This window comes from Stegastes partitus, unplaced genomic scaffold (assembly GCF_000690725.1).
Source record: "Stegastes partitus isolate 25-593 unplaced genomic scaffold, Stegastes_partitus-1.0.2 Scaffold2408, whole genome shotgun sequence".
Classification (NCBI taxonomy): Eukaryota; Metazoa; Chordata; class Actinopteri; family Pomacentridae; genus Stegastes; species Stegastes partitus.
The window spans coordinates 57,590-70,004 of record NW_007580139.1 but is presented as its reverse complement, the minus strand read 5'-3'; the positions used below and the strand labels follow the sequence as shown (position 1 = coordinate 70,004).

General features: G+C 40.6%; 2 protein-coding genes across 3 annotated transcripts in view; one reads left to right on the top strand and one right to left on the bottom strand.

The window, feature by feature from the left end:
• Positions 1-3,184: 3,184 nt before the first annotated feature.
• LOC103374938 (ribosomal protein 63, mitochondrial-like) lies at positions 3,185-6,632 on the bottom strand. The gene is made up of 2 exons (XM_008305097.1): positions 6,487-6,632; positions 3,185-3,751 (listed from the first exon to the last, which is right to left on the bottom strand). The coding sequence occupies exon 2, from the start codon at positions 3,734-3,736 to the stop codon at positions 3,431-3,433; it is 306 nt and encodes a 101-aa protein (XP_008303319.1). The 5' UTR covers positions 3,737-3,751; positions 6,487-6,632; the 3' UTR covers positions 3,185-3,430.
• Positions 6,633-7,109: 477 nt separating this feature from the next.
• Positions 7,110-12,415, top strand: part of LOC103374935 (cytochrome P450 3A27-like) — a 33,647-nt gene continuing 28,341 nt past the window's right edge. Inside the window, exons 1-11 of one of the 2 annotated variants that reach the window (XM_008305096.1) lie at positions 7,110-7,305; positions 7,445-7,538; positions 7,695-7,747; positions 8,131-8,230; positions 9,112-9,228; positions 9,337-9,422; positions 9,532-9,674; positions 9,773-9,897; positions 10,216-10,300; positions 10,846-11,006; positions 11,107-11,337. In XM_008305096.1, the coding sequence (XP_008303318.1) occupies positions 7,238-7,305; positions 7,445-7,538; positions 7,695-7,747; positions 8,131-8,230; positions 9,112-9,228; positions 9,337-9,422; positions 9,532-9,674; positions 9,773-9,897; positions 10,216-10,300; positions 10,846-11,006; positions 11,107-11,337 (1,263 nt within the window). In that variant the 5' untranslated portion in view covers positions 7,110-7,237. Of the gene's footprint in view, positions 7,306-7,444; positions 7,539-7,694; positions 7,748-8,130; positions 8,231-9,111; positions 9,229-9,336; positions 9,423-9,531; positions 9,675-9,772; positions 9,898-10,215; positions 10,301-10,845; positions 11,007-11,106; positions 11,338-12,415 lie in introns of those variants that run through there. The other variant, XM_008305095.1, reaches the window with a different exon arrangement.

Sequence of the window (12,415 nt, the reverse complement as noted above, 5' to 3'; positions counted from 1 at the left end):
AAAGAGCAGCAAAATGGCTGCGAAGAGAAACAGAACCGTGTAAAAAGAGAAGGAATGTGACAGATAGATAGAAAACCACTGCAAAGAAAGACATGAAGACTGCAAAGAGGCATAAAATCACCACTAAGAGCCTCAAGACTGTCACACACAAATCTGTAGAGCGACAAAAAATGAACACAAAACTGCAAAGAGGCACCAGATGACCGCAAAAAAAAGACGCAAAACTACCACGAAAAGATTGAGAACGACTAGAAAGAGATGCTGAACAACTACAGAGACGTACAAACAGTTGGAATCGACTCAACAGACACACAAACTGATCACAAATAGACAAAATCACAACAAAGAGACACAAAAAGAGCCTCTAAAGAAATAATACAAGTAAAATGATCAGATTACAAACAACGGTTAGAGATGGAACCAATTAAAGAGACAAAAATGAACACAAAAAAAACCACAAACAAACAAACCGAGACACAAAAAGCTGCAAAGAGAAACAGAACTATGTAAAAAAAAATGTAAAAAGAGTCACAATAGATGTAAAATCACTGCACAGGAAGACATTAAGGCAGCAAAGAGGAACTTAATCCACCACAGAGAATAAAAACTGAAGCACATCTGCACCGTTTTGAGATATTTCATTTTATGAGTTCTACTTTTGTACTTTTCACTACATTTATTTCACACACTTTAGTTTAATTAAGACCAGCTGATGAGGTGCAGCGACAGCATCCATGTGTTCTCTAAAATAAACAGAGTTGCAGAATCCGGTTTCGATCATCATCCTGGGAAGCACAAGACCAGACATGTGAAACTGACTCAGACTGGTTCACCTACGTGTCATTCTACTCGTCAACAAAGGTCGCGTGTGGTTTGACCTCATAACACCGAGCCTTATTGAAACGGCAAACTGGGTTTAAGAGTCACGTTTACTTTGGAGAGAGTTGCCCAACAAGAGGAAAAAAAAAAAGCTTCCTGCAGTCCACCCAGGAGGATTCTGGTTAGCTTAGCTTTTCCTGAATTAACTGCTTACAGTCAGCTTCTTGAAAGGAGCTGCAACACTGAACCGTGTGGCTTTGATTCCCGCAGCAGAATTAGGCCTTTTCAAAGACAGCATTTTCCCCAGCAGCTCATTAATCCCGTTCAATTATTTTGGACCCTGCAGCTTCCTGAGCTAAGACAGAGTTCAGGAAAAAAAATGCTTCTTGCGTTTCCAGCACAAATTAAACCGTACAGAAATAGTCTCAAAGAAAAATGTCATGAAAGGTTTCCTCACACCTGTGAGCGCGGAGCACTGCGGGCTTTCTGTCCTGGGCTCACCTGTTGCTGCAGGTATAGATCACTCTGCATGGCTACTATGGAAACCAGCAGGACTGTGTGTCGGCGGCAGAGTTTTATGCTTCACCAATTTAAAAAAAAAACAAGACTGAAAATAGCTGGATAGTGTTGTCATACGTTGACTTCTTAGGGATACACAGGCTGGTTTAAGTACAGCAGGAATCATTAATGTGTTGATGATTGTTGGTTACGCTTCACTTTAACCTCTGGTTTACATTTATAGGCAGCATTCAAAACAAGACTGTTTACGCACACCGCCTGGTGCTGTATATTAATAAATGCATAAAACACCCTTGTACCTGCTTAAGTCGGCTATAAAATAGCTAAGTATGACACTAAAGTGCTATCAAAGCAAGATAAATCAGCCTCTAGAGACTCGTGGCTCCTTTTAAGGACAGATGACTTTGTGAGGAAGTGTTTGCTTTGTTTTATGGTACGTAATCCAAGCTTGGATCCGACCTTAAAAGGTGATGAACGCTACATCACCGGCCAGTTCTTTGCCGTGATACGCTGGGCGGGTAACGGCAATAACTGTTATCAGACAAGTCAGCGTATCGAGCTGCATGTGAGCAGACTGTAGCTGCAAGCAGAAGTTTCAGAGGGTCAGAATCACTGAGTCACCAAAGCGCCCTGGATGATCCTCAGCAGAAAACAGGCTGCACATGGTCACTAAAAAAAAAAAGTTTTATATGAGACTCTAAATCAAATCAAACCTTAACTTCCTGGATTTTCTAACTTCAAAGGCTCAAGAAGGATTTACAGTCACAACAGGACACATTCTGCCGTTTTACAACGAAATGAACCTTTTGTAAAGTTACATAATTTTGCCCCAATTTCCCCAAACAATCTATATAATTCCTCTGAAGTTCTCCTCGTGGAATACACTTCTGCAGTATACGTATAATTGGAGCGATTTCAGAACAACTTGGGAGACTGATTTAGTCGACTTGAAAGTGTGTTTGGTTAATGTCTGTGAAGATTCTCAGTCATCCAGGTCATGGTTCTTCTGGTAGAATAATCAAAGCTACTGGACTGGTTGAGTTCCTTGAAGACGTTCTCATCCAGGAGGCTTCATCAGCTCTGACTGACTAGTTGGGAGTTCCAGATACTGATATCCTTAAGGAGCCATTAACACCTGAGTTTCGGTTTCAGGTGGGGGTTGTTGGTCCTCCCCCTCGTTATGGGAGTCGTTAGTGCTCCCCCTCCCACAAAGGGGTTCGTTAGGGTCTCTTGTGGCTAGGTGTGAATTCATCTTCCGTGGGAGAGATCTTAGGACTGAACTGTAAACAGGTGAGAGGTGATGCCAGACCTCCACCTCTGCTGAGGGATGGTGTTTCCAGTTTGACATAGATGGCTTCTTTCAGCCCTCTCTCAAACCATCTGTCCTCCCTGGACAAAATCTGTACGTTGTCATCTTCAAATGATGTCGAAGACAACAACATACAGAGCCATCTATGTCAAACTGGAAAGACCATCCCTCGAGGTGGAGGTCTGAGGCATCATCTGTCACCTCTTTACTACTCATTCCTAAGATCTCTCCCCAGGAAGATGAAACCACATCCACACCTAGCCACAAGAGACCCTAACAAACCCCTTTGGTTCAGGGGGAGCACTAACGACTCACACAACGGCGGGAAGAGCAACAACCCCCAACTGAAACCTGCACTCAGGTGTTAATGGCTCCTTAGGTTACAAGTATCTGGAACTCCCAACTAGTCAGTCAGAGCTGATGAAGCCTCCTGGATGAGAGGTGAAACGTCTTCAAGGAACTCAAGCAGTTGCTACGATTAGTCTACGCCAATATTTTGTTAATGAGCTCTAAAATAAGGGACTCGCACATCGGGACTGGCGTTTTAAGAAGTTTTTATCCAAAGAAGCTGCGTTGAATGTGGAGAAATTACAATCCTGCTGAAGTGTGGATTCAGCTTCTGCGAGACAGAGAAATAAATTACAGACTTGTTCATGCAGGGAGCTAAAACAGACTTTTGTGGACATTTCAGGGGGGCTTCTCAGCCAACACACACCAACATGTTCTGTTGTCACATTACAAAGACAGTCTCTGCTTGTCCTTTTGCTGCTGCTGATGTTAGCTTCACCACGTCTTGGTGATTCTTAAGTGGCTCAGGTGGTCTGTCATGCGCTTGTGTTCGGGGAAATTGGCAAACTTGGCCTCCTTGATCTTGAGCCAGTCCTGGGCTCTGCGCTCCTTGACGTGGCCGTGCTCCTGCTCCGCGGTCATGTACGGCCGGCTGAGCCAGTATTCGTTCTCGGCCTCACGCTCCAGATTCTTCAACGTGTTGCGCTTCATCTGCCACGTAATCGGCCGCGGACGCCGATACTTTCCGATCCACTGCTTCCCAGGGATGCCTTTCCGCAGCAGGGTGAGGGTGAGAAACATGGTGGGAAGTTAAATCTGGAGAAGCAAAGAGAGGTCAAATTAGATTAGTGACTAATGTAATGATGATTCGTGCCAGAAATAGCTCTTCAGCGCAGGTACAGAGGGGTTTCAGAGAGAAGTCGTACAGTATGTGAGCTGTGCAAGCAGAAAAAAGAGGGAGGAAATCATCCAAAAAAAGAGCATAACAAGAGGAAAAGTTGTTTTTGTTGTCAGGAATTACAAAAATGTGGAAATCAATCTGATCAGAGCCATAATTTGCTTGTTGAAGGTGGCAGTGGGTGGTTTTTTAGTAAAACTGCAGCAGTCAACACCTGTTTTAATGTATGTTCATGGTTGTTTAAACCATTTCACTAACATTTATCACACTCTGCGGTTGATGTGTTTCCAGAGTTTCGCTTTGGGAATCACTGACAGCTTATACAAAAGCAGACTGAAAAAAAAAAGGTACACAATGCAAGGATGTGCGTAGTGCTCAGAATTCTCCTCTAAGCGGTGATTTCACAGGTTTCCTTCAAGCTGCTTTACTTCTAACTGTGAACATGACCATTTATAAGCTGGTTTGACATAGCAGAAGCTCGCTTTCTGCCCCCGGCTGTGCACACGTCCATCCCTTTTGGATTGTGTGTAAATGGGAAATCCCTCCATCACCACAGCAGCAGCACAGTGTACAGGCATTGTTCACAGCAGTGTTTCTGACGTACAGGAGGAAGAGCACAGGTGATAGCACCAATAACGGCTATGAGGCATTCAAATGTTCCAGTGAGCTGTGACAGAGAGACAAATGCACCAAACCAGTTGCTGAACTGGACCCCTGAAAGCAACTAAATGGAATTCAGCCATTGCTGGCTTTAAAATTTACACCAGTTTCTGTTGTGATGTTAAAAGTCCTGCACACACACACAAGTGTTTCATGCTAACTGGCTGATTGTAGCGTGATTTTATTTAAAGCTTGCAGAGTAACTTCTACCCTGATATTAAGCTGACTGGTCACTGACATGCCTCAAATTTTCATGGTGAAAGCTACGGTAATTTGGGGAGTATATTTCCCTTTATATGAGGCAGCAGTAGAGACAACAAAGATGCAAACAAGGATGAGCGTGGACTGAAAGGGCAAAAAAGACATGATTCTAACATCACACCAACAGTCTAAATGAGCTTGTTTTGCAGCATTATATATTTGTAGTTTCATATTTCATTAAAGTGTGAAAATAGATATAAAAACAGCCTAAAGCTTCAATATAATGAGCTGAAAGGATTGTATTAGTTTTAATATTTGGGTTTATTTTAATGCAACTGGCAGCAGTGGCGCATTTGCAGCCACTGTTTGTTTATGTGTGTAATTTTATTTTCCTACTTGAGAGACATACTTGCTTTAGTTTTTACAGTCAGGCATTCTTTCAATTGTTTTCTCGATAAATCAATTAGTTGTTTGGCAGCTGAATTGTCAGAAATTGGTGAAAAATGTCCATCAGTGTTCCTTAAAGGCCAAACATCTTGTTTTGGCCACAACCTAAAAATATTAAGTTTACAGTCATACAGAAGGTTAAAAAAAAAAAAAAAAGAAAATATTCACATATAACAAGCTGGAATGAGACTTTTTTTTTTTATACTATACACAAAAAACAGAATAAAGAATTGAAAAAAGAACAGAATAATTTTTTTGATGACTTGTTGCAGCCCAGTTCTCTACAGCTAAAATAACACCACATGAATACAACACTGAACAGAAAATAAAGCGAATTTGTTGCATTGATTTTGTGAGGAAAGGACCTGTCAGCCTCAGCCGCATTAAAACAAATCTCATCACCAAAATAGGAAATCCCATGTCAAATACTATCATACAGCCTCGACATCTCGTAAAACTTTATTTTACGTTTACAACAGCCAGAGAGGAATCTGACCCATTTATTGATCAGTGGGTCATCATACTACTTTACACGCTTTTGGTTCTGTTGAGGATATTGTGCAGGCAGCAAATTACTCAACGTACGTCAGGCAAAACACAAAAGAGACAATTACCTAAAAAGGAAGAAATGCATTTCCAACGAGTCTGCAGTTAATGGTTTACTAAATGCTGACCCATGGCACACTCATGACAAATTTACAGCAGTGGATAACAACGACGGCACACAAAAACACTTTAACTATCCAGAGTTTGCTGGGTTACAGTAGAAAAGGTCGACAGTGTGTAAAAAACAAACAAACAAACAAACAAAAAATGTGCACAACAAACCTGCAACACTCAGTATACAGCAGAAGTATACTGTTTTTGCATTGAGTTACTACTGTGGGGCCTATACATCACCTACAGTAAAGCTATACTCTTGGATTTTATTAGTTCATAAGAGCAAATATCCTACTGTTTAATCTAAATGCAATTAAAAGGTGACACAGTTTCGAATAACTTGACATATAAGTCTCGTCTTATCATGTAAAACACATTCACAACTACTAAACAGTCTGTAAAGCTATAAAATGAAAATAATCTTAACGAGCATACTGGATATAAAAGCAACCCCCGCTGCTTTGAGTGTAACTACGTTGTTTTAAATAAGGTGAAGAGAAAACACGCAAAGTACAAATACAAATTTAAGCAAAGTCTGCGTGCAGGAGGCTAATTCATAGCTGCTAACATTAGCCGCATGCAATGTGAGGCTAGCTTAGCCAAACGGTACACACCAAGGACAGCTTCAAAACAGGACTGTAAGAAGAGATAAAATGATGAGCCACATATTTACTCTTTGTCTCACCTTCCAAGTATGTTAACCACCGTTGTCTTTACCACGACAAGATGAAAACAAACCCAGAATTAGCTTAAAAACACAAAAAGCCAATCTGGTAGCTATGAGAGAAGCAGCTAGCTAAAAGGGTCATTAACTTCTTTTTTTTCCGGGGTAGCTACGGCGCCCGAGAAGGCTCAAACACATTTTAAAAAATGTTCGCATTCTAAAAAAAAAAAAAAATCCTAAACTGCCTTAGACAAACAATATTTTGTAAATATCTCGTTTGACAACAATTTATATTACGGCACATAATTTACTCCACATTTTATTGCCGTAGATTTGTTTACTGCTCTTTTATGAGGATGCGTTGCAAGAAAACAGGAAGTAGCGGTTTATTGCATATTTAGACATGTATCGTTAATTACAACAACAAATAGATTTAAATATTCTAATGCGAATATACATTTTCTAGTTTAAAAATCTGTTTATTTTCTAGATAATATGCTTGGTTGGTGGGAAAGGACACAGAGGTGATGTTGTTATCGGGTGATGTCATGCGAAAGTGTTTTTTTGTTTTTTTTCTTTTTTCCTTTTTCCTGATTCGGTTGTTGCGTAAATCGACACAAATGCAGTAAAAATAGGAAGGAAAAAGAGAAAAAAAAACACATGATGTAAAAAATGACCAGCCTCCTCTGACATACATTTAAGAGCCCTGCTGGTGGTGCACTTCAGTGTTTCTCCAGTGTTTGTTGTCCGGCTCTGTCGCAGCAAAGCCAAGATGTTTTTCGACTTGTTTTCAGCAACAACATGGACTTTACTGGCTCTCTTTTTCGCCCTGTTTTTCCTGTGAGTATCTGATTTTGTAAACTTTAAATCTTGGGGTTTGACTTTGGTCTTTTTACTGCCCAACACTAATAACAACCTGATCTCTAACTCTCTCTCTCTCTCTCTCTCTCTCTCTCTCTCTCTCTCTCTTGCAATGCAGGTATGGAATTTGGCCATACAGGTTTTTCTCAAAGCTGGGGATTGAAGGACCAAGACCTCTGCCATTTATTGGAACAATGCACCACGTTGCAAAGGTAAGCCAGCGCCAACAAACCTTGGAGCCTGGTGTATGAACAGGTGACTGGTGATTACTGAGAGTAAAGAGGTGTCAGTAACCTGCCTGGCTTATCTGTGCACCTTGACTCTTACTGTTCTGTGGCCGTTCAGCCTTTAAAACATATTTCTTGTAGGGATTTCTTGGATTTGACCGCGACTGCCAGGCCAAGTATGGAGACGTCTGGGGGTGAGTAAAACAGTGGGAAAGTATTTATTCTGCAGATGATTAGATTGCAAATGTGTAAGCAGGATTTTACTGTTTTAGCTCACCGTGTTGGAGGTTATTTAAATTTGTACTTGCATATTAAGTGCTTGCTCAAAGGGAATCATTAGATTTCTCTCTATACCAGAATACTGTAAGGTCTTGTTGCTTTGCTGCTTTCCACGACTGCAGGGTATAATGAACTCATAATGATAAGCAGGAGGATAGGTTGGGTCATTTTACTGCCTGCGTATGTCAATAAATGACTCCAGGGACCCAGAGCAAATATTTGTATGTAATATTGCAAATGTAAAACTGGTGTATTGTAGGCAGCTCAAACTATATACCTTGATGTTGTGCTTTTGCAGGTTGTATGAAGGACGGACGCCGTTGTTAATGGTGGCAGACCTTGAGATTATTAAAAGTGTGATGGTGAAGGAATGCTACACCGCCTTCACCAACCGCAGGGTAAGAGACGCCCCTTATTAGACACCAGAATCAGTGGAAATTCAGCGTTCTAGCAAGTAATTCAGTAGACTCAGTTACTCAAATTACATGCATGGTGGCAAGACAAAAATTTACTGATTCAGATGAACCTTTAAGCATTGTTTAATGAGTTGTGTTAACATAAGAATATTAGTAATAATTACGCCCACATTTCTGTGTTAATTGATTTAAAATAAAATTCAAGTTGTCCTGAACTCAAAGCGAAGGGGGAAAAAAAGCCAATTTCATTAAGTTACATCAACTTAAATTTAGTGTTAAATCAACTAATTCGCAAGCTTGAGTTTAAATTATACATAAAAATAAGATGATGCAATTATCAACATTACCATGTCAGTTCAACTCGTCAAAATTATGTTCGCAACTTCAAAGGTTTATCAAACCAATCATCAAACTGGATTTGTTTGACTTGTAATTGACTAATAATTAAGTGGTGACAATATGTTCCTTCATTTATTTTTCAAAGTGAAAGGAATTTTATCCAAAAGAGATATTTCTGAATATTCTATGGACTGACTAAGCTGTGCAATCAAACTGCATAATAAAAAACTATCAATAAAATAAATATAGCCAAGCTAAGTAGTTCAGCTAATGTTTATTTATTATTATTTATTTATGTTTATTTGTTATCACATTGGAAATGTTGCCCTCATTTGATTGGAGTGTAATAATTTGTGACAGTCACCTGTGAGATGACGCCAAAGGTGAAAGTGTTGAAAGAAGTAACGTTATTTCAGCAGATTTCAGTGATTGCACTGGTTGAAATGGGCAAATATTGGAGGACGAAAATTGTGTGATGTGTCTGCAAGGATCTAAACGTTCAGTGTTGTTTCCTCTGATCACAGGACAGTCCTTTAATGAACGGGCCGATGGATGACGCAGTTACAGTAGTGAAAGACGAAAGGTGGAAACGACTTCGGAGCACAATATCTCCATGCTTCACCAGTGGGAGACTCAAACAGGTTGGTGTCATGAACAGCTTCTGACTCCATCACCTGCAATCTGCAATCATGAGAAAAAGCAAGAAAGGAAACTTAACTCATTTTCCTTTTCTGTCCACTCTGTTGAAGGCTTATCCTCTTGTAGCTCGCTATGCAGACCGACTTGTTGAAAAACTTGGACGCACAAATTTGGATGAGGCCGTCGATGTCAAAAAGTATGTTGTTGGTCTGTCTTTAACAGCATATTGTTGCATTGAGCGCCCTGAAATACGTACATGTTGTTGCTCTTAATCCAAACCCATCTCTCTTTTCCACATCCTATAGACTTATGGCTCCTTACAGCTTAGACGTGGTGACCAGTGCATCTTTCAGTGTGGAGACAGACTCCATCAACAACCCAGACGACCCCGTCAATGTTCATATGCAGAAGAATCTAAACTTCAAATTATGGCCCTTTTTTTTTCTAAGTACGTCCTCCTTTTGTCTGTTACAGACACAGATCATTTGATCACATGGTGTCGGTAACATGCAAATATTAGTTCACAACTATTTGTTCTTCTTTCAGTGGTGTTTCCGTTTGCTGCTCGTCTGCTGGATCTTCTAAAGGTTGAGATAATGCCCAAAGCCAGTGTAGATTTTTTCTACAACCTCATCAAGAAGTTCAAAGATGAGCATAAGACAGATGAATCTGTAAGCACGCTTTTCTCTTTTTTGCACGAAATAAAAGAGAAGATTGATACCACTGTTCTATCTCTATGTGGAATGTAAAGCTGGGGACGCAGCTTTGAGAAAACTAAATTGGACATCCAAGCGCACGGCTTGATCAGGAATGGTGTGATATGACTTTGATAGCGATTCATTGTACGCTTTATTTTTTTTTTTACAAATATACGTCCCAACTTCTAGCGTTTTTTTTTCTCTCTTTCAAATAACATTGCAGACATTTTAAGTGAATCTGCAAACTGATGCAGTTTGTGTGAAAGTTAAATGTTCTCTGTGCCGATCCAGACTCGAGGAGACTTTCTGCAGGTGATGATTCAGAACGAGATACCAGAGTCGGACGTAAAGAACGAACACGAACAGCCCAGTAAAGGTATGTTTACATTCAACAACAGTACCAAATAAATGCACGGACAGTTAGAATCAAAAAAAGATTCTCGGTGCATCGTGGGACATCTCCCAGCAGCATAGCTGAGAGATAAAAGTTTTATCAAAAAGGAAAGTTTTAAGCATAATTTTCAAAGTAGAGAGGGTGTCTGTCATTGGTCATTGTGGGATCTGTTGCAGTCTGATTCTGGATGTTACAGGGAGCCAGTGAAGGGAAGCCAACACAGAAGAAATACAATCACAACTCTATCCGTATTCTCGCTGCAACATTTCAGTTCAGTTGAAGGTTTTTCATTGAGTTTTCAGGACATCCTGCTAATAAAGAACTGGTGGGCACTAGTTTTTTAGTATTTATATCAGATAAACAATCTGAAGACATCACCTTCAGCTTTCGAAATAAACTGGAGTTGTTAGTGTCAGTCCCTCCGATCATTTAGAGATCGACTAAAATCAATACCAGTCATTAATTACACCAGGTGACACACTGACGACTTGTTTTAATTTAAAATGTTTTGCTGTATTTCATCGCAGGTTTGACTGAGCACGAGATCCTCTCCCAGGCCTTCGTCTTCATCTTCGGTGGCTATGAGACCACCAGTGTCACGCTCTCTTTCATCTTCTACAATCTGGCCATGAACCCTGATGCGATGCAGAAGCTGCAAAAAGAAATCGATGGCAGCCTGCAGAAAGATGTACAGTAACTCTGCATGACATTTGTGAGCTAATAGCTGACGCCATCCTTATCTTTTAAAACATTTTCTATTTGCCTCCTGCTTTGATATTTGCCTCTAGGCTTCCATTTCCTACGAGGATCTGAACGGTCTTCAGTACCTGGACCAGGTCATTAATGAGTCAATGCGTTTGCTTCCCACTGCGCCTCGGCTTGAGAGGACATGCAAAAAAACTGTGGAGATCAACGGCATCACCATCCCTGAAGGAACTCTGGTTGGGATTCCTTCACACTTGCTGAACAAAGACCCTCGCTATTGGAGGTCACCTGAGCTTTTCAGGCCAGAGAGGTAGATGTTAGAAGTTTTCATTCTTTACGTCAATGAATCCAAGAGAGAGAAGCTTGTGTTCATCCACAATAAAGTGCAGCTACTGAAACTTGGTACATCGTTCTTCAAGCATGATAATCATTGAAAGCTATGGGGAATATTGGACATCGTAAAGCTCTACTGAACTGAGCAATAGTGCAGTTTGTTGCTTTCTTAGTTGTGAAAGAATTAAAGAGCTAAATACATATTTAAAAGTTGCATCTTCAGTTGTTATCATTTTTTGGCTTATGCACCACCCATAGCGTGATGCTGCCACCACCGTGCCGTACTGTAGGAGTGGTATTAGGAGGTTACATCATATCAAAGGCCTGATTGATTGAGATGGTTGTCCTTTCAGCAGGACTTCTGAAGCCCCATAAGAGTGACTGTTGGGTTATTGGACTTCTCCATGATGTAGGTCCTTCTTGCTCAGATGGCCAACTCAAGGAACGTCCTAATGGTTCCAAACATTTTCCATGTTATTGATTACTGAGGCCACACTCAAAGATTTAGAAAAGTGTTTTATATCCTCTCCCTGACCTATGTCTTACCACAGTTTTATCAGAGAGTTAAAACTCAGGCTTCAGGACTCAGTTCTTGTCCCAGGGTTTAGATCTAAAGATAAACCTGATTGCAGTTCGGAGTCACAGCAAAGAGTTTGAATTTCACTTTGTCATCATCGGTTATTGACAGTGAAAGGAAACCATTTGTCATCACTCAGGTTTGTGTGCTTTTAATAACCGTGATTTTTTTTGGAGACAAGGTTGTTGTCCAAGTGTGCGTAACTTTACCCTCCATGTGCTGACTGTGATTTTAACTGTTAACCTGATCTGTGTGTGCAGGTTTGACAAAGACAGCGGGGAGGAGGTGAACCAATACGCACACATGCCGTTTGGTCTGGGCCCTCGTAACTGTGTTGGGATGCGCTACGCTATCCTCGTCATGAAGATGATTATTGTCCGTGTCCTTCAGAAGTACACTTTGGAAACCTGCAAGGAAACCATAGTAGGTGTAACACTGCACTGCATTCAGACTGTCATGCTGCTCTGCTGTCACACCTCATT